The sequence below is a fragment of the Macaca nemestrina genome, chromosome 14, assembly GCF_043159975.1.
Source record: "Macaca nemestrina isolate mMacNem1 chromosome 14, mMacNem.hap1, whole genome shotgun sequence".
Lineage (NCBI taxonomy): Eukaryota > Metazoa > Chordata > Mammalia > Primates > Cercopithecidae > Macaca > Macaca nemestrina.
Window position 1 is genome coordinate 43048006 of NC_092138.1, and position 22843 is coordinate 43070848.

Genomic DNA, 22843 nt, shown 5'->3' on the forward strand with positions numbered 1-22843 from the left:
TAACCAAAAAGAGCCCATTTAATTAACAATCAAAATAATGTTATCCTCAAATTTTTCTTTCCTTACCAAAACTTAAGTAAGTTATGACTATATTTAAAAGCTACTCCCATTTCAAAGGACTTGCTATTTTATCACAACAATGTTAATGACTTCTAAAAACTGGTTAATAACCAGATTATGTTCAATTATTTGTTTCTATTCATTATTATCTTTCTAAATTCCCGCACAGTGACCAAAACCTTCAGAATGTGGTATCGAAAACAAAGTAGACGCTGTGACCATCTCACCTATGAGCCACACTGCCCTCTTGTATCTCTTGTACAAATATTCCCAGCTCTCCTCTGTTTTCACTTCTTAGTCCCACAACACTAAACCCAAGGCCTCCAGATGGAGGTTTGAGGAGCTCAAAAACTTCTACATGGCGACCCTGTTTAGGAAACAAAAAAAGAAACAAAATTAAAAGCCAGGCCATGCATGGTGGTTCACGCCTGTAAATCCCAGCACTTTGGGAGGCCAAGGTGGGAGGATCACCTGAAGCCAGGAGTTAGCGACCAAACTGGGCTACATAATGTGACCCTATCTCTATAAAAAATAAAATTAAAACTTAGCTGAGTGTGGTGGCACACGTCTATAGTCCTAGACACTCAAGAGACTGAGGCAGAAGAATCCCTTGAGCCCAGGAGTTTAGAGCTGTCACAACACTGCACTCCAGTGTGGGTGACACAGCAAGACATGTCTCAAAAAAAACTTAAATTAAAAGCCAATTATTGCAATAACAGTCATCTTATTAGAACCATTTCTTTGTTTAGAAAAAAAAGAAACTGAAAAAAATTTTTCCAAGGTAATTGTTAGCACTTTATCCTGAAGAATATTTCTATAATACAACATATAATACTCAAATTTAAATGATGATAAAACTGTACTAGAAAATCTCTGAACCATCTAAACTCCCACAACTTTTTGTTCCAATTGTTTCAGATGTTATAAATGTCACTATATTCTCCAAATTATCCACAATTTGATCACATTCTTAAATTATTAAAGGTATTACAATAACAGAAAGAAATGTTCTTACCTGGGCCATATTTTTGATAAGCTGATCAAATTCATCACAAGCAGGTTTCCCATTAATGTGTGGAATACCAGATCCTGTAAGCGCTTCCAGATTCCCATTGTTTGGGGATAATAAAAACGATTCATTTTGCAGAGTAGGAATCACAGCTGGGCTGAGATGAGGAATGTGGGCATATTCAATATTTGAAGTTGCTGAAGTTGCAATATTCACCTAAGAGTAATACAGGGAGTATTAAGAATTTTGACATTCCATAAACTATTTCATAGGAAATATTCCAAGGGTACAAGGACGTACATATGAAATTTCAAAATGTCCGAATCCTTTGATCCAGCAATTCTATTTTGGGAAATTTATTTCAAGGATAAACATTAGGATAATACACAAAGATGTGTGTGCATCACTAAATGTTCAATGCAGCACCATTTATTAGATGGGAAAATTTAAAAACTAATTACTTCCAGGGTTCAACTTCAGGGTACTCATTAAAACACACCCACAAATACATCCAGACATACATTTTTTTGTCCTCAGATCCTATGAAGTAACCTCTGAACTCTCAGAATTTCCTCTCTCAGAATTTCCTGAGTGAAGAGGTATCTTTCTCCTTCATGGTGGGCCCCAAGGCCACATGATATAAGCCCAAACTCGGAGTTGAATTTTAATCATATGGGCAGGGCAATCAATCACACCTATGAAATAACACCCCAGTAAAAAATTCTGAACACCAAGATCAGGTAATATTCCTGGGTTTGCAACACAGTCAAACACAGCTATACATGTGCTTGTGCTTTAAGCTAAGTGCTATTATGGAGTCAAAAGTTTTTTTAAAAAAATTAAAACTTTATAAAGCAAAAAAAGTTACAGTAAGCCAAGGTAATTTATTATTGAAGAAAGAAAAGTTTTTGTAAATTTAGTATAGCCTAGGTGTACAGTATTTATAACTTATGTATAAACTCTATGCATAAGTTTTTTACCTGTCCTTAAAAATAAAACAGAAAACTCATTAAGTTACCAAAGTTACCAATAACCCAATCATTATAATGGCTATCTAGTAGCATACAGTATATTGACTATTTAGCAGTGTTCAGTAATGTCCTAGGCCTTCACATTCACTCACCACTCACTCACTGATTCACCTATAGTAACTTCCAGTCCTGCAGGCTCCATTCATGGTAAGTGTGTCCTATACAGGTGTACCATTTTTTATCTTTTAACCACATTTTTACTGTACTTTTTCTATATTTAGATACACATATAATTACCACTGTGCTACAACTGCATACAGTACTCCATATAGTAACACGCTGTACAGGTTGGTAGCTTAGGAGCAACAGTTGTTGCCTAGTTGTGTGGTAGGCTATACCACCTAGGTTTGAGTAAGTATACCCTACAATGTTTGCACAAGGATGAAATCACCTAATGACACATGGCTGTACTCTATACATATTGTCACACATAGATCAAGCACAAGCTTGTCACACAAGCTTTTAGTCTGGAATCCTCCCATAATCTGCACTATGCATCTCTTCCTTTGGCTGACTTTTAACTGCATCCTTTCCCTACAAGAGATGATAATCATGTGTATAACAGATTTCAGAGATTCTCTAAGACCCTCTAGTGAATTATGACACCTCAAGGTGGCTGGGGAACCTCGCAAACTTGCAGCTGATACCATAAGTGAGGGTGGTTTTATGTATCCTTATACCTTTAAGTTTGTAGCTGGACCTTAACTTGCTGCAGTTGGTATCAGAAGTGTGCGGCAGCACTGGCAGTCTGGAGGACTGTGCCCTCAAATTGTGCTGACTGGCTAACTCTAAGTACAACGACACACGTAACAACAATGGAAAAGATCATCCCATTTTGGGAAATGATTTTATAATTATTTGTGTGTGCCTGTTACAAAGAGTTTGAAGTTAAATATAAATAATAATAAAGCAATGCAGTCAATCCTAATTTCATATTTATGTTGGGTGTCTGGATTGTGACTTTTTGTCTATAACTACTTAACAGAAAGCTTACTTCAATGATGTTTTGGGGTCACTCTCTGACCTCATCTCCTAGCAGTCTGTCCCTCACCCACTTAGCCTTAGCTGTGCTCCCCTCCTCACTGTGCCTCAAACTGCCAAGGATATACCACTCTACCAGACAGGTATATCCTTCTCCAAATATCCACATGCTTCCTTATTTCATTCTGTGCCCAGCCTCACCACAGAAAAATCCTCCTTGGCATCCCTATCTAAGACAGCACCATTATACTTCACAAACTTACTCTGCCCTGTTTTAATTCATGGCACTCATTACCACGTGATCCACACCCTGCTGTCATGAAGCCTTCATCCCAGTCAGTGGAGATAGACTAGAATGCAAAAACTCTCCAGCGGAAATTTGTGACTATTTTGTTTTTACTATGCCCTCATTCTCTAGAAGAATGCCTTATACAGAGTTGATGTTCAACATACATTGGCAGAAAAAAATGTTTATCTATTTTTTAAGGATCTAATTCTGATCCAATCTCCCGACCAACCTTTCAAGTATCATCTCAATTCTAAGGATGATGAAATCATGTAAAGTCACACACCTAAGCTGTTTGTGACCTAAATTTTTTTCATCATGGTGTTCCTATCATCCTTGTATTATACACAAAACATACAGTCCTTGTATTATACACAAAACATTTTAGATATCATTTTTGAAATAAAACATTAGGCAAAGAACATCCCCTGGCAGAAGCTATCAAAATATTTCACAATATGTCACCAAAATCTACACATAAGAGTTACCTATCCTTAAAAATAAAACAGAAAACTCATTAAGTTACCAAAGTTACCAATAACCATTATATTGGCTATCTACAATCACAGATGAAAAAGAGATCAATGTGATGAGAAGAGACTTTTGGGAATCCTTTTAAATGTTTATTTTAAAATCTATAGCAGACACGATCAATTATTACTTTTTCAAAAGTAAGCTTCTTATGCCAAGACTGATTTTTTTTTTATCCTGAGCCATGACAACTTCAATAAAGTCTGCCAGCAGAAGATACACAGCTCAGGTTGAAGCAGATGGCATAATGAAATTTGTGACAGGCTGAGGATCCCACACACCAAGACCTAATGGCTATGGTATGTTTACATAGGAAAAAATATTTGGACTTATGCTATGGTAAGCCAGAATGAACAAATCGCATTCAGAGAATAGAGAATCTGTCTATAAGAAATTCACGGTAAAATAGAAGCTCTGATATTATGAAATATTAGGTATAAAGGCATTCCAAGAGTAAAGTCAGTGGGAGCAAAACAAGTAAAATATTATAAAATGAGAACTGTATAAAAGTATTTAATATCAATTGTCATTTCCTAACTTGTTAAAGGTTTGAGGAAGTTCAATGACTCCTCCTACTTCATCCCTGACCTTGAGGTCTACATAAATGTAAAAGCAAAGGTTACAGAGATCACATATTTAAAAACTATTATTTAATTATACCACCATACAAAAGTCTTATTTATACATTGGCAAATTTATACTCATAAGAAAAAGCAGAAAGGCACCTTTGATTAGGCTATAATTCTTTATTTAAATGCTTTCTGAACTATAATCTCTTTGAGGAATAGGAATGTATCTTATTTGCCTTGATAGGTCTGTTCATAGCAGTCATGCTATAAATGTTTAATGAAAAGATCTTGATTCTCATCAACAGAATATAAATTACACAAAATATAAATTATTTTGAGAATATAAATTAAACAAAAGAAAACATAAATATCTGGCAATTTTTATATACAGATAAACATTCTGTATAATTTACGGAAGTTGTTAGTAAATGGGCAAGAGTCACCAAACAATTATCTGTTTTCTGTTTAAGTTCTGGCTGAACATTTCAGTCTAAAAGAGGCTTTTATGTATTTAGTAAATAAACACATTAATTTATGGATTTTAGTTAGTGCTATTACCTAAAACATAACCTAAATACTATGCAAATTATTCAATTTAAAAGTCTGCAAATTCTATGTGAAAGGGCAAGCTAAAACATCTTCTAAGTATTTAACAGTATAGGAAAAGTCCTCTTATAAGATGCAGTTAGAACCAGTATTGGTTCACATGCTACAAAAGGTCAAATAAAGCAGAAATCATAACAAAGAACAAATATGTACCTTACTTTTACTTAAAAAATGCATGTATATTCATCTGTATATAGGATTTGTTCATACATGCAATTTGTTCAATCTGGCTTACCATAGCATAAATCCAAATACTTTTTACTATGCAAACATACCATAGCCATTAGATCTTGGTGTGTGGGATCCTCAGTCTGTAACAAATTTCATAATTCTAAATATCTTTTATCATAAATATGTTTTATAGTTTGATCAAACATAACTAACAATTTCACCAATAACTGTTTTATCAATTCACCTATACAGTTTTTCAAAATAATTTAAATACTTTTTCACAGAAAAATAAACTTGTCATAAAATTGTATATTATATAATAAAGTTGTGCAATTATAAAATAAATACAACTGGTACAAATAGCTTTAAAAATGACTTTTTGAGAAATGCACATTTAGCTGGTACAAGCTAGCGAAGGACACAAACTAGAGAAGGTCTGAGTAGACAAGTGTTTAGTGCCCTAGGTATCATTCAATATGCCTTCCAGAAGAAATGGACAGTATCTTCTTAGCAAGTTCCTCATTTGCAGGTGTGTAGGAGAGCTGCTTCTAGAATAGCATCCAAGAAAACATAATTTATCTTTAGTTCTATATACAATGAAGGTCATTCTGTGTGAACAACTGTATCAGAGTAACTTTTCCACTGAGAACAATTAAAAATGTGTATAAGAGCTGTTAAAAAATAAATAAATAAACCGCTTTAAAGGTATCAAAAAGAAACCAACTCTTCTGCCATACTCTATTGATGCAAAGCAAAGCAGTATCCAGCCCACATCAAAGAAGAGGGGAATATACAGAAGCATGAATATCAGAAGGCAGGAAATACTGGCCATCTTAGAGGCTGACTAGCATGGCATATCATAGCAAAACAGCTAAAAGCCAAGATAGAAAGAAAATCTTAAAAACCACTAGAGCAAAAAGGTATCTAATCTTCAAAGAACAATAAGACCAACAGCTGACTTCTGAAGAAAAACAAAGGCCAGATGTTGATGAGATGATTAAAAAACAAAAAGATAAAAATACCTGACAACCTAGATTTGTCACGCCACACACCACACACACACACACACACACACACACACTCCACCCACAGTTACCTTAGATTTGCATAAAAGAAATACCAAAGTAAAATCTTGGGCAGGAAAATAATTAAATCTCAGATAATCCCTATGCAGAAAATATTACAGTACAAAAAGGAGTTTAAAAATGTAAATCAGGCCGGGTACAGTGGCTCACGCCTGTAATCCCAGCACTTTGGGAGGCTGAGGCATGTGGATCACCTGAGGTCGGGAATCAAGACCAGCCTCACCAACATGGAGAAACTCCGTCGCCACTAAAAATACAAAATTAGCCAGGCATGGTGGCGCATGCCTGCAATCCCAGCTACTCGGGAGGCTGAGGCAGGAGAATCACTTGAACCCGGGAGGCGGAGGTTGCGGTGAGCCGAGATCGCGCCATTGCACTCCAGCCTGGGCAAAAAGAGCGAAACTCCGTCTCAAAAAAAAAAAAAAAAAAAAAATGTAAATCGGTATGAATTCCTTAAAACAGTAAATAAACTTGTGGAGCTTTAAAGATATATGTAATTAAAGTACATACAGTTGCACAAAATGTAGGAGTAGGGTAAATAAAGTTGAAGTGTTTTAAGTTCCTTGCACTTTTTAGAAAGTGGTAAAAGTACTAATTAAAGTAGAATCAAAGAAGTCAAGGATACATATATCTGACATATGACTCATATCTAGAATATATAAAGAAAACCCAAAACTCAATAGTTAAAAAAAACCCAACTAGAAAAGGAGCAAAACACAGAGACATTTCATGAAAGAGGATATATGGCTGGCAAGTAAGTACATAAAAGAAATTTAGAATCATAAGCCATTAAAGGAATGCAAACTAAAATCACAAAGAAATATCACTACGTACCCATCAGAATGGTGAGGATGTAGAGAAGCTGGATTGCTCAGACATTGCTGGTGGAAATGTAAAATGGTACACCCCACTGAAAATAGTTTGGCAGTTTCTAAAAACAACTAGACATGCCTTTACCACACAACCTAGCAATTGCACTACTGGTTATTTATTGTAGAGAAATAAAAACCTAGGTCCATACACAATTGCTCACAGCAGCTTATATATAGTGAAAAAAATAGTGAAAAACTGGAAACAAAATGCCCCTCAATAGGTACATCCAATAAGAAATACTACTGAAAAATAAAAAAAGAAAAATATTAATATATACAACTTCAAGATATCAAGGGCATTATGCCGCATGCAAACAAGCCAATCTCTAAAGGTCACCTATATTATGATTTTATTTTTATAACATTATTGAAATGACACAATTATAGAGATGCAAAATGAATTAAAGGTTGCCAGGGGTTACAAATGTGGGAAAGGGGTTAAGTATGACTATAAAAGAATAGAATAAGGGAGATCTTTGTGGTGATCTTGATTGTGGGGATAGCTAGGTAAATCTACGTAAGTTGAAACAAAACAAAACAAAACAGAGGGAGAGGAGGGAGGGAAAGGAGGGAGGGAGGAATTTAAAACAAATCTTGAACTGAATGATAAGGAACATACGACACACTGCATATACTGCAAACTACATCCAGAATTGTTGGATATGCAGCTAAAGAAATGCTTAGAAATGTAGACTTAGATGTAAGAGGGAAAAAAAGGAATGATGAAATGTCAATGAGCTGAGCATCCGAATCAAAAAGCTAAAAACAGAAAACCAAACTCAGAAAAGGAAGAAAATAACATATATTACAGCAAAAATCAACAAAACAGGAAAATGATACAATAAAGAAATTCAAAAAAGTCAAAAGTTGATCTTTGAAAAGAAGATGAGATTAATGAAACTGATAAACCTGTAACAATACTGATTAAGAAAATATAGCAAACACAAATTTCCAGTATTGGGAATTTAAAAAAAGGAACATAGACTCTACAGGCATGCAATAACCTTATGCAAAAAAATGGGGAAAAAATACATGAAATGAACAAATTCCTTGGAAACACATTTATCAAAATACCAATAGTGTGAGGCGGACTACTTGAGGCCAGGAGTTCGAGACCAGCCTGGCCAACATGGCAAAAACCCATCTCTACTAAAAATACAAAAAATTAGCCAGGCATGGTTGTGCATGCCCATAATCCCAGCTACTCGGGAGGTTGAGGCAGGAGAATCGCTTGAACCTGGGAGGTGGAGATTGCATTGAGCCACTGCACTCCAGCCTGGGTGACAGACAGCAACTCTATCAAATAATAATAATAATAATTTTATATCTATCAATGAAATTGAATGCACTATTAAAAATCCCCCCTCCCCGCAAAAACAGAACAAGAACAGGTTTAGAGTTTCACTGGTAAATTCTTCCCATTTTTTTTTCCAAATTAAATCAATTTTTTGGTGACAAGAAAAAGACGGAATTGCTCTCTACTTTTTGTTTGAGGCCAACAAAACCTCAATTGCCAACTCCAAAAAGGATTATATTAGACAGAAAAGCTATACATCATAAACATAAATAGAAAAATACTAAATGAGAATGTTAGCGACTCAATTCAAAGATACTTAAAGAGGAAAATGATTATGACCAAGTTGGGCATTCCAGAAATGTAAGGTTGAGTTAACATTTGAAAATCAGTTTAATTCACACAATGAACAGAATACAGGAGAAAAACAGGATCAGCTCAAAAGACGGGAGAAAAAAATAATGGATAAAATCCATGCTATCACCACTTCTATTCAATATTAGACCCAGGGTTTTAGGTCATCCAACAAGGCAAGAAAAATAAGTTAAAAGTATAAAGACTAGAACTGAAGAAACAAAAACCATAATTATTTGCAGACCACACAATTTTGTATACTGAATATCCAAATTAATCTACAAATAAACCATTAGTTTTAATAAGTGAACTTAGTAAGTTGGTGGATGTAAAATCAATATCAAAAAATACAGTTTAGTATTTCCCAGCAAAACAATTAGAAACTAAAATGTTTTCTAAAAATACATATAAAATATGATAAAATTTTTTTAATTGGAACACAACATGGAGTTTAGAAACAGACCCACACATATATGATCCCGTGATTTACAACAATAATGACAATGTAAGGGAGAAGGGATGATCTCTTCAATAAATGGTTCTGGATCAAATGGATATTCAAATGGAAAATTATTTATAAATATACACATGCACATAAACACTTTATTTCTACCTCATATCCAAAATTTAAAAGGTAAAACTTTAATAAAGCTTCTGAGAGAAAAATCTCTGTATTTTAGGAGTAGCCAACGGTTTCTTAAGTAGGGCAAAAAAGAAAAAAAAAAGCAATAGCCATGAAGAAAAATTTTATTTTTAAAATTTAAAATTTGTTTTTAAAATAAAAACAACTTCTGGGGTCATTAAAAGATACAATTAAAGGAATGAAAAGCCAAAATACAAAGGAGAAAATGGTTACAATACAAATATCCAACAAAGAAGTTGTATTCAGGAAATATAAAGAACTCTTGTAAATCACTAAGAGAAAGACTGAAAAATCAATAGAAAAATGGGTGAAAAAAAAACCAGGAAGTTCCCAAATTTTGAGAAGATATCCAAATGACCAATCCCACATGGAAAGGTGCTCAGCATTATTATTCATCAGGAATATGCAAATTAAAACAATAAAATGATAATATAACATATCCCCCAGAGTCACTAAAATTGGAGGAAATAAATTTAAAGTGGGTAGTACTAAGTGTGAGCATTGATATGGAGCCACAAGAACTTTCATACACTAAATATCGTGAAAGAGTTGGACTTATAATTGCCTTGGAAAACAGTTTGGCAGAATCCATGAAAGCTGAATATATACCTTGGGACCCAGAAATATCACTCTTAAGTGAACATCCAAGAGAAATACACACTTATTAATATTAAAACATAGGTACTAGGAAGTTTACAGCAATTTTATTTATAACAGCCAAAAACTGCAATCAACAGAAGAGTGGACAAGTATATTCTAGAATATTCAAACAGAAAATGAAAAAGAACTACTGTTACACATACAATACAAATGAATCTCACAGACACAAAGACAAGACAAAGAAGTCAGGCACGAAGCATATATGCTCAGACTGTATTTACATAAAATTCAAATAGTAATACTTATCTCTGAGATAAAGTCAAAATAGTAATTCCTAAAGAGGAGGATTAGGACTGAATGAAAGGTGAAACAAATTATGAGTGCTGATCATTTCCCATATCTTGATTTACATAAGGGTTACATGTATATCTAATTTGTTAAAAAAAATCCTTGGGCACACCTTTTCCCTTTAATGTATGTTTTTTCTCAATTTTTCAAAGTTTGCAAAATAAGACATATAATCAAAGCAAAAAATCTGGGGCATTCCAATGAAAGATGTAAAAACACGTCTCTTAAAGAAGGCAAGTAGTAGCAACGGCCTGTATACAGAAAGCTACATCTTGTCTATCCGTAACTATGAATTTAAAATTCATTGACCAAACATTCACCTTAAAATGAGGAGAACAGGAACTAAATAACTGAAGACGAAGTTTGGTCTACCACTGTGACATGTGGCCCTCCACCGGCTTGATGTGGATTAAATGGGCTAATTCCCACTCCCAGAAGGAGTCCTTTAACAAGTGCTCAGGTAAAGATGAATCCTCACCAAACATATTTTAACCTCTGTAACACATTTAGATTTGTCTTCCACAAATATTATAAATTTTTAAAACTTTTAATAATTTTATTGCATACCAAATTATTTTTTGGAAATAACAATTATGCCATACTTCCACACTATTTTGATACATGCTGGGACAAGGCTAATGTAATTACGAGATTTCAAAATTATAAATTACTTATACCTCTTTTCAAAAACATTTACAATATTTTCACCATAACTACATAATAATGCACTCAATTTTAAACCAATAGAAGATTTTCAAATACATATATTCATTTAACTAAATGTACTATAAAGCACTAAAATATCACTTCTTATATTTCATCTATTCCTTCTGAGTTGTTAACTGAAAAGAAAGTTAATATTATTAGCTCTGTTTTAATGGTTACCATCCATCTTTCCAGAAGTATTTCTGTAAATAACTACAAAAATGACTGCTTAGGATCAAACTTTATTTCATAAAGCATTTTTTGGTAGATTATCAAATCTGTTTTATGATTGTTATTTTGACTTATTCTCAATACACAGTATACCAGCAAGAATGACCAAAATACTTATATATGTCTGATGGATGTTATAATCTATCATTTAAAAGCTAAAATATACGTCATCTTAAATTAGGTTAGTAAGAAAAAATGAGTACTACTTTTGCAACCCTAGTTTTGGTAAATTGTTTAAACAGACATACATTGCTAGTTCAATTTCCCATATTTTTTGTTTATTTGTTAGACACCTTAACATAATGAGAAACAAGAAATAAGCCATTCTTCAGGGAATTTGCCATAACAGACGCACCTCTTATAAACGCAGACTTTTTTTTAAATCATGCACCTTGTATTTTCTTCTTGCAGAACAAAAAAATGTGCTTATTTTCTTGTGAATTTACCAAAAATGCTGTAAAACACTCTCTGGAAATGATTCCAACTATGAAATGCAAAGATTGGATGCTGAGAGCATTCAATGAAATACAGCACCTAAAATGATAGCAATCACAAGAAAAATTTTTTATACATGATAGGACTCCATTTCAAGTTTGGAACCTAGAGAGGCCTCCTTTTCCATAAATCTTTCAGTGAAATACTGATTAAAGCACAGCTCTGATGCATTATTGAACAGGCAAACCCTTGCACAGTAATTGATGGTGGCACTCTGATTTAATGATCCTTATTTTTAAAGCTAATTAAAGAAATTGAACTGCATGTTCAAAGGGGATTAGCTTAATGTGACGAAACTATTTTAGACATAAGGTAGCTCCTGGCTCCTGAACTAAATGAGACACAAAACGGAGCAATAAGTTATAAGAAGGGAAAACAATATTTTCAAATACAACAAACAAAATTTTACATTTTCTATGAGACCTTCCTTTCATTTATTCAAGTATTTATTGAGCATCTAAAATGTCTTAAACATCACTAGGTGATAGGGATAGTAATTAAAATGACAAAATGCTTTCCATAATCACTAATATGTTAAATATCCTACAAAATTATTCTACTAGGCTTAGCTCACTCAGCTACTGAGATAAGATACTTTTCTGTTCACAGCTATGAATTCTCGAATACCAAAACAGATAGTAATTGAGAACACACATTATAATTTGCAGATATTTTTAAGTAGCCTTTGACTAACATTTGCTGATAAATTTAAAAGATAAGGGTATTCAATTGAGAAAGTAAGTCCTTAACACAAGAATGTTGATAGAGTCATTTTAAGTAATCAAAATGTAAATTTTCTGCACCTGCCCCTATATAGGTACAAATGCGTATTTGTCTTAAAATTCCCTTGTGCTAAAAAAGTTAAACTGTGAACTATAAAATTGAAGACAGAAAGCAAAGAAAGCTTAAGAACTAAACAAGGAAATAAAGTGTATGTTAAGACTCTGCCTTTTCCCTTTTTATATTTGGGAAGGTGTTCCTGGATGATCAATAATCTACCCAGTGTAACACTGATTGTTATAATCTGTTAAATGACAAAACCAAATACAAAACTATAGACTTTAGCTTTTACACAATGCTGTCAATTTAAGTGGATGAATGAGGAGTTAACAGACTATTTTAATATTTTAGTTTTTATTCAAACCTGCAAAGATCTTATTCTTTAAACTACATAATAAGAGATTTTTATTAAAATCAATCCACAAGGCATACTGCACTAAATACTGAGCTGTGTGTGTGTATATATATATATTTATATTTATATATAAATATATATATTATATATAGTATATATATATTTAATATATATTTATATATATATTTATATATACACATATATATATATATATTTTTTTTAAGACAGAGTTTTGCTGTTGTTGCCCAGGCTGGAGTGTGCAATGGCGCAATCTCGGCTCACCGCAACCTCTGCCTCCCAGGTTCAAAGGATTCTCCTGCCTCAGCCTCCCAAGTAGCTGAGCTGGGATTACAGGCATGCGCCACCACATGCAGCTAATTTTGTAGTTTTAGTAGAGATGGGGTTTCTCCATGTTGGTCAGGCTGGTCCTGAACAGGTGACCCACCCACATCAGCTTCCCAAAGTGCTGGGATTACAGGCGTGAGCCACCGTGCCCAGCCCTCCATGTGTATTTTATAAACGCATTTTCTTCTTTAAGAAGGCCTAAATGACACTAAAACCTTTGGGAATACACTTAGGTAAAAAAATTAAGACTCCCACTTGCCCAAATTTCATAAAATATTTATGAACACTTGAATAAAGATTGGAAAATAACTTGAAGTTAAAACAGTTTTGTTTTAAACTCTTTTCGTTATTGTTATCAAAAAAGTGTTTAACTTCTTTTCTAAAAAGTTGGCTCCTACAATGAAGTAAAACATACCAGGATGTTTTACCTCTCCCCTGAGTTCCCACTGAGATCCTAATTTCAAAAATAATGGGTTATTTTTTCAAATTCGTTTGATCTTTTTTGATAGTATCTTTATTTCTTATTATTGTCATTGGGTGGGTAGAGGTGTCCGATGTACGCTGAAAAAAAGACTACAAATTCCTTTCAGCACCTCTCATAAAGAGCAATATTCTATTTCCCCATCCTTTAAGTTACAAATTCTTGATACAGTAAAACTTGTCGATTTTATTAAATCTTGACCCTCAAGAACATGTCTTTTTTATGTTCCATGTTTCAAAATGGTAAGCAGACCAGGTTTCTGAGTGTTTCAAGGCCAAAGATACCAGCTAAGGTTACTTTTTATTCTTCGCGGGAAAATTACAGGTGGTTCATGCCTGTAATCCCAGCACTCTGGGAGGCTGAGGTGGGCAGATCGCTTGAGTCCAGGAGTTTGAGACCAGTTTGAGACCAGCATGGCAAAAGCTCGTCTCTACAGATAGATAGATAAATAAATAAATAAATAAATAAATAGCCTGGCTAATGGCACACACCTGTGGTCCCAGCTCCACAGAAGGCTGAGGTTGGAGGGTCACCGGAGCCCAACAGGTCGAGGCTGCAGTAAGCCATGAACATGCCACTGCACTCCAGCCCAGTCTACGTGACAGAGCAAGACACCGTCTCAAAAAAAAAAGCAAAATGGCAAAATGGTAAATAGAAAGTGTTTATGCTGCACAATAAATTCAATGGTTGTCTCACAGAAAAGCACTAATTTGAGTTGCAAGCTGAACTAGCCTAGCCGCTTTTTTCATAAGTATCATATTTGGAAAAAAAAAAAATCAAACTGTGATTATATAGACTTGGGTATAGAAAAGACATTTTCTCAAAAATAAACAAAGTAAGCCCGTGACTGCAAGGAAAACAACAAACAGGACTTACTGCCCATAATAAAATTTGAGCTTTCAAGTGAAAATTAGAATTTTAGAACATCTGTATCTGCCACCTTGATCTTGACACCTTTCCATAACTGAAATTTGTTGATAAAACTGCAACTGATACCAGCAAGTATAACTTTTTTATATTATATAATGAAACGGGAAATGTGATTTTTCCATTTTTCAAATTTTCCAAATGACCAATGTAATATAAACGAAGCTTTAGTTTAAAAAAAAATTCAGGCCGGGCGCGGTGGCTCAAGCCTGTAATCCCAGCACTTTGGGAGGCCGAGACGGGCGGATCACGAGGTTAGGAGATCGAGACCATCCTGGCTAACAGTGAAACCCTGTCTCTACTAAAAAAAAAAAATACAAAAAACTAGCCGGGCGAGGTGGCGGGCGCCTGTAGTCCCAGCTACTCGGGAGGCTGAGGCAGGAGAATGGCGCAAACCCGGGAGGCGGAGCTTGCAGTGAGCTGAGATCCGGCCACTGCACTCCAGCCTGGGTGACAAAGCGAGACTCTGTCTCAACAAAAAAAAAAAAAAAAAAAAAAAAAAAATTCAAAGACCAAGACAGACAAATAGAGTTTCCTGTAATAGAGAGTGAAATACTTAGTGATTTGGTTTCAGATTTCACAGTGATACAGGAGTTAAGAAGAAATTACTTAGGCTGATAGTGAGGGTATAGTCCTTGGTAAGGTTTTCCAGAAAAGCAGCCCCAAAATCATTTTCTTCTCTAACAAAGAGCAGCCTGTGAAATTGAGCTGCAGACATAAATAAGCTGTAAGCTTGCACAGGTGAATGCCAGCAGCTGTGCCCACTGGAATACACTACCTGGGACTAGGCATGTTCAAAATGGTGGCTCCATCTTCTCTTTTTGCCAGCCACAGGTACAGTAAGGAGCAGACAAGATGGCAAGAGCCAAGTGGAAAGTCCACTTGCACAGTAAGATTAGAGCGGGGCGACCAGCCTGCCCTTCGAACTGGTCAAACCAATCTGTGTGCCCTACGTAAATCAGACACCCCCTCCTCAAGCCTGCCTATAAAATCTGCTGTGGTCTGCTGCCTTGCCCCTTCTTTCAGATGCCTCTTTCTGGCAAGGAGCTGTTCTCCTCTCTCCTTTCTTCTGCCTATTAAACTTCTCATTCCTTAACCCACCCACATGTGTCCATGTCCTTAATTTTCTTGGTGCAAGATGACAAACCCCGTATATTTACCCCAGACAACGATGCTGCTTCAACAGTGCAACTAAACTTTAAGAAACCGCCACAAATTTTGATGCACTACCAAAGAAGGATACCACAATTATCTGAAAAAGCTATATCCCTCCCTTTCCCAGCTTACATATCTGTGTGAGGCCAGATTTTCTTCAAAAACATCAACTAAAACAGCAAATCCAAACAGACTGAATGCAGAAGCTGATGAAAATCTAGTATTCTGCTATTAAGCTGCACATTAAATATATGTGCAAAAATATAAAATAATGCCACTCTCCTCAATTTTTAAACATGCAATGGGGGATTTTTAAATACATAAATATTTAAAACATTTCTGAATTCTGATTTCTAACATGGCATATATTGATAGATAAAACCATATGAACAAAAGATTTTTGCAGACCTTAATAATAATTTATGACTGTAAACTGATCAGGAGACCAAAATGTTTCACAGGATATATGTACTGAGAATAAACTCTTACTTAATATCACCTACTAATAAATATCAGTACCAGAATACAAATCTGGATCAGGTTTGTCTCCAACTACTACTAGACCACTCTGCCACAATCTGAGATGAGATAATCATAAGAAGTACTCAAATCACCCACAAATCCTTAAACTATATTCACTATGCTGTTTAAGAAGAAAATAAAATAAAATATATGGAGTTCTATGATTAAGACCTAGGGTCTGGAGTCCAGCCTGCTTGGCTCTATCGCTTAACCTCTCTGTAACTCCATTTCCCTATCTACAAAATGAGGAAAATCATATTACCTACTTTATAGTATTGTTGTAATGATGAAACCATTAACTACAATAGAACTAGAACAGTTCTGGGCACATAGTAAGACTTGAAGCTATGATAATTGCTATGATAATAATAAGTGATGTACTTTTTCAATGTCATCACTAAGAGAAAAGGTGGCATCTCCAAAATAACTTCAGTTATTTGGTTAATTTACTTATGTTAAAAATTAGTTGTCTGTCAAGGAAAGATAAATAATGAACGACAGTTTTGAATATTTAAGAATACTCATGCATTCATTTACTAAGCAATCAGTTTTTGAGCTTAAGTATCATATAAGGTACAAATATTTAAAGATGAATATGGCATGGATTTTGTGCCAAAAGTAGCAAATGGATGTCAAGCAAACCTGAAATACAATTAATTATAAAGCTCCTTTTTACGCTTGTTAAGAACAAATGGCAAGTGGAATGCAGCATATACCACAGTCTAGGCATGTGTGTTTATGCATATTTACAGAATGTCTTTTCTTTATTTAAATCTCAACAATTCTGTGTTTTCTTAGCTAAATTTCCAAGAGAAAAAAATTAAAAAAGTGTAGCTTGACCTAAAATTATATTCTTACCAAGGTATGCTGAAATTTTCTACGTCAAAGTGGGGAAGGTATCAAAATTAAGTAAATTAATCTATTTGAAATGCCATGGCAAATAAGTAATTTAGAAACTGAAAATTTAAACAAACAACATGTTAGAATTCTTGCAGTGTTTTTCCTATCAGTCCCACATTTCTAGGAGACAAAACTGACTCAGTGTTCACAATCTGCTTAGAGGAAAATAAAAATAAAATAAAGCTTTACAGAGAAGTATAATTATATAGGAATGGACACACGAAGATTGATTATATTTTGCCATATTCTCTCTCCATTCCACTATTATCTTTAACCAGATCATTCACTTTACCTTTAAAATCTAGCAAAATTATTAATATAACCAGACTGAAAGTACTGGTTTATGTCAAAAAGACTCTATGATTAAAATTTGGGAGAAGAATTTACAGGACATGGCATATTTTAACTTAATGAATTTGAGTTTAGATGATGTTTAGCTCAAGTGCATTTCTCTTTAGGGATGCTATTAACTGTTTTTCCATCTTATTTGCTCTTTAATACAGAGAACTAAGGGTTCAGAAACAGTGTAACTTATAATAAAAGTAAAAAAAAAAAAAAAAAGACTGGCTTCAGGGTTAGACAGACCTCAAATTCTCCTAAGTCTATCAATGAATAATTTTGTGGGTCAGATTATGTTATATAAGCTAATCCCCAATTTCCTCACTGGATAAAATGAAGACAAAACCTACCTTATGGAACTGATGGACTAGCTAAATGAGGCAGTCTATAGTACACAAGGGCTTCTTGAAAGGTAATTGTTGTAGCTTTAAATGTAAAATGAGGCCTATTATTCTTAAATTTGGAGGTTTAAAAAAACTCATTTAGGTTATAACCAGTAAATTTCACATTTTTTTCCTTCTTCTCCAAAGACCATTTAACATTGTCACAAAAATACCATACAATTATCACCATTTGCTGTTTTAGACACACATGCATAGCCAATAGCAAGATGGTGTTGCATTTTAATCCAGCACTGTATAAAAAGCTTGAACAGTGCCTTCTTGCCCACGGTAAAACAAAAATTTTAGTCCCTTCAATGGCTCTATATTTACAAACTTTTAGCTAAAGGAACAAACATTTAAAAGCTGTTATTGTACCAAAAATAAAGTATTTGAAATTCCTACAGTAAATAAACTTTACGGTAAATGTAAAAACATAAGAACCACTCATTCTCTTTTAACTTCTCCTAGATAATGCACACTAGAGTCTCAAGAAATAGATACTTCGCTGTCAGGTGGCTACAAAGCTCTATCGTAAAAGTAAAACTATTTCAGGTGTAAGAAAGATCATTTTCATTTTCACAAGCAACAACAGCTGGGAAGAGTTCTGCTCCATTTTTAGATAATTCTTGTTAATGAAATCAAAGCATATTTCTTCCTTTCTGTCCTCCTTCCCCTACCAACACCAAGTCATAACTTAACCTAGACATTCTTGGAAAGACAGTAGTCGTCTTCCCTTTACTGATAGCAAGCCTACAGGTGAATCATCCTCCTTTTGGTCTCAAATTAGAAACTATAGGGAAAGGATCATTTTTTTTTCGTCATTTATATAAGTAATAAAGAGAGGGAGACACAAGCACTTTTGTCCTTTAAGATATGAATCAAACAAAACAGTATCTTTCTGACTGTCAAAGTCAAAATAGAGTAAGAAAATCCTCAGTTCACAAAATTTCTCATTTTCCGTCAATCTAAAATAATAAATGTAAGAAATTATTTGAGCTGCTGCTGTTGCTACTTTAAGTAGCAACATACCTCAACACTTTGGCCATGAACTCTTCGCAGTCTTACAAATCTGTATCTACAGAATAAAGACTCCTCAGACATGTCCTGGTACAGTGTGTGTTCCACCTAACAACCTCTGCTTACCTCAGATATTTGAAGCTGAACCTCTGAAGTACACATTGACTACCAGACTACCTACATCTCTAGGTTTCCTAGAATTTGCTCCTGTTTTGAGCATCAGAAGAAAAAAAATTCACACAGAGTGTACATTACTTGTGTGGCCTTGGGCAGAAAAACCATTAGTAAATTAGGATGTGATGCTGTATTCTTAGAATTAGTAAGACGAAAGAAGTATTATAACTGAAGATCTTACTCATCAAAATGTCATTAAAATCACTACCTTAATTTTATGTTAGGATGTTTTTTTTTTTTTGAGACAGAGTCTGGCTCTGTCGCCCAGGCTGGAGTGCAGTGGTGCAATCTGGGCTCGCCACAAACTCCACCTTCAGCCTCCCGAATAGCTGGGATTACAGGTGTGCACAAGCACACTTGGCTAATTTTTGTATTTTCAGTAGAGACAATGGGGTTTCACCATGTTGACCATGTGGTCTTGACCTCCTGGCCTCAAGTGATCCGCCCGCCTCGGCCACTGCATCCAGCCTGTTAGAATGATTTTATCATGTTAAAAAATGTGAAGAAATAAAAAACAAAATGATTGCTAAAATAATGTATATAATAGAAGGGTTAGAAGACAAAGTTAATACAATATCCAAAAAAAAAAAAAAAATGCAAAAGAACAAAGGTGATTAATCAACCAACAAACAAAACACCTTACTTGAAAAGGTTCTTCACAGTCTGGCTCCATAGTTTCCTCTCCTGCCAATACCCCTCATATAATCTACTGCTCTGATAATATAGGTCTGCATAGGGCTCCACACCAGGGTTTCTGAACCTCAGCAATGCAGACATTATAAACCCAATCGTTTTTTTGCTGTAGGAGGCTATGCTGTACACTGAAGGATGTTTAACAGCATCCCTGAACTCTACCCATTACCTGTCAGCAGCATCTTCCAGTCATGACAGTAAGAACTGACTCCAGACACTGCCAAGTTTCCCTTGGGAAGGGAGAGCATAAAAGAATCCTCAGTTGTGAACTGCTCTGTATCCCTGTAAACACTGCTCTCTCTACCTGAAATCATTTCCCCCACCTCTGCAGAACTCATTTTTCAAGCCCATTATCCATGCTATTGCCTCCACTGTGAGGTTTTCTTCTAGTCAAAGTTACTCATTCCTTCTTTACTATTCACCTTCTTCGTTTTCTTTTCTATGTTCTATTTTCCCCTCTAGATAGTGAGAACCTCTATCTGATTATTCTTTGTATTTTTATTAATTTAGATGTTCAACAAAGGTTGATTATTAAATGAATATGAGAATATGAGCCTCCATGAGATAACCCGCCCATTGCCAAGGGAAAACTGGTTCACTGAATCCCACATTGTCCTTCAGTTCTGTCTGTCTCTCTCATTTTTTTTTCTTTTTTTCTGTTTTGCTTTGCTTCTGGGAAACAAATTAAATGACATACTCAATTTTAGTAACCCAAGGTCCTTGGTATATCTAGTTCTGTGATATTTTTATTTGGTCTTTGTTTAGGTTTACATTTTAATCATTCATTATTTAACAAGTTTTGCCATCAGAAGTTGCTTCAAATTCTTTTTGAAATATAATTAGTGAAAACTTACAAACATAGAAATATAAAACCAAAATTTTATATCATGAAGATCTCATTTCATGAAAAAATTTCAAAAAAAGATTGTTCACTGTAGGATTCAGTGAACCAGTTTACTCTAATCAACATTTAAGAGTAATTTTCAACCCTGATCCTATGTTAACACAGCATCTCTGTAGTTATTTCAAGAGTTGTCATAAAATTTCCAAAGAAAAATCTGCCTTAATTTTGTGTGCATATACATTATGCATCTAGATGATATGTGTGTAAGCCTACACTTTTGGGAAGGAAAATAAATGAACTAGAACCCTGGAAACATTAAACAAACACCAACAACAAAACAATAGAATGTCACACTCCAAAAAGTCTGAAGGTCATTGACAAGGAGAGACCTCCTGAATATTCTGTGCTGAGGCTTATTTGCTGTCTAAGCAGCTTTTGCAGCCTGAGTTATCCACATTATTTCTCCAATCTTGGAATTGTTCTCTGTTGCCGTAGCTTTAAAAATAATCTTAGCAATGTCGATTTTTAAGTATTGGTCCTAAATTTCTATTGAAATTAATCATTTTAATTCTCAGTTTTCCTACAGATAATTCAGGGTAAAAAGATTAATTTAGTGCCACTGGTCAATTCTTAAGGCAAAGCAATTAATTAATCAAAAAAGTAGCATCCACCTATACTGGACTGGAGAAACTTCACAGAATAAATATGCAAATCCAATATCCTCAAGGCTGACAAGTTTCTATTATTAAACTGCTAACGTGTTTATTTCCCCCACAATAGCTGGATTTTTGTCATGAATACGCATTAAGCCCTGTAGTGATTAGCAGTGATGACTAGGTGACAGTGAGGACACTACTTGAGAATTTGCATTTGACAGATCATTGACATACAGTCACAGTTCTTTTTTTTTGTTTTTTCCCTTCACTTAAACAGGAATCATGCAATAGGAAATGAACCAGAGCTATTAAAGATTATTCAGGTTTAATAGCATGCATCCTTTTAGCTGGCATTAGAACAATACACAAGGTGGCAGAGTTAAACAGAGACATCAATTATATTCTCAGACCTGCTAATATTTTTGACAATATTTAAATAGCACATCCCTTCAGGGCATGGCTTTTTTGCCCTCTTAGTTACACACCTGTCAAGTGTTTAATTTGCCAAAGGGAAACAGTTTGATTTCTAAGGGCAGTCTTAATACTGAAGAAGCAAATTGAAAAAATTAAACATTATTGAATAGAAGTAATGAGAAGGATCTGAGGGAAAAAAATTGTAGGCTTAATTCAACATGGCATGTCAGCATCTGTCATTAATGCAACAATATGATCATGTTTTCCAATATGCTGCATATACCTCAAGCTTTTCAATTATTCAGTTCCTTTACTTCTTAAAAAACAGGAGGCTGATGGAGAGGGAGAATCAGAGGGTCGTATTTTCTAGTAATAGTAAAAAAGATGGAGATAGTAAATTGTACCTGTCATGCATATAAAATTATACATTTGAAAATAAGGAAGGTATGAAGTAATAAATATAAGCTAGCCATTGGTCAGATTTGTGTAGCCACTGGTTTAAAATAATAAATTTCATTCCTCAAATTCATTAATTATTAAATTATAAATATTAATAAATCAGCAGTTGGTAAACTACATAGAAAATGTAAATCTGACATGACAAAAGTCTAGAGTACTTATATTTAAATTTTAGAATAGAAAATAAGTTTTTAAATTTTTAGTCATAAAGAAAGAATCTGGTAAACAAATGGAATTGAATTAGTAAAGAATGGAGATTAAAAAAAAGAGTCACAGACACTGTAAAAAGTTATTAATGATTTTAAACAAAAGAAAATTCTTGGCATCTAGGCACCAACTTTCTACCAAAAAAAAAGGAAGAAGAAGATGTAAGACAGGCTCCAAAGAAAACTGACTTCTAGTTCTACTCTACTCTTATAATCAAGTCACTTAACCTCTCTAAGCCACTGTAATCTACAGGGTATAAACTAGGTGTTTTTCTTGGTCCCTTTCAGTATTAGTTTTTCACTGTACATGAACATGTGGCCA

The 22843-nt window shown here is 34.4% G+C and overlaps 1 protein-coding gene across 24 annotated transcripts in view; it reads right to left on the bottom strand.

The window, feature by feature from the left end:
• The window catches only part of LOC105489102 (multiple PDZ domain crumbs cell polarity complex component), a 175392-nt gene that overhangs the window by 118739 nt on the left and 33810 nt on the right, over window positions 1–22843 (bottom strand). For all 24 annotated transcript variants that reach the window (XM_071077786.1, XM_071077783.1, XM_071077781.1 and 21 more), the window contains 2 exons: window positions 1076–1285; window positions 288–427 (listed from right to left, as the gene is read on the bottom strand). In XM_071077786.1, coding sequence (XP_070933887.1) covers window positions 288–427; window positions 1076–1285 — 350 coding nt within the window. The remainder of the gene's footprint in view (window positions 1–287; window positions 428–1075; window positions 1286–22843) is intronic.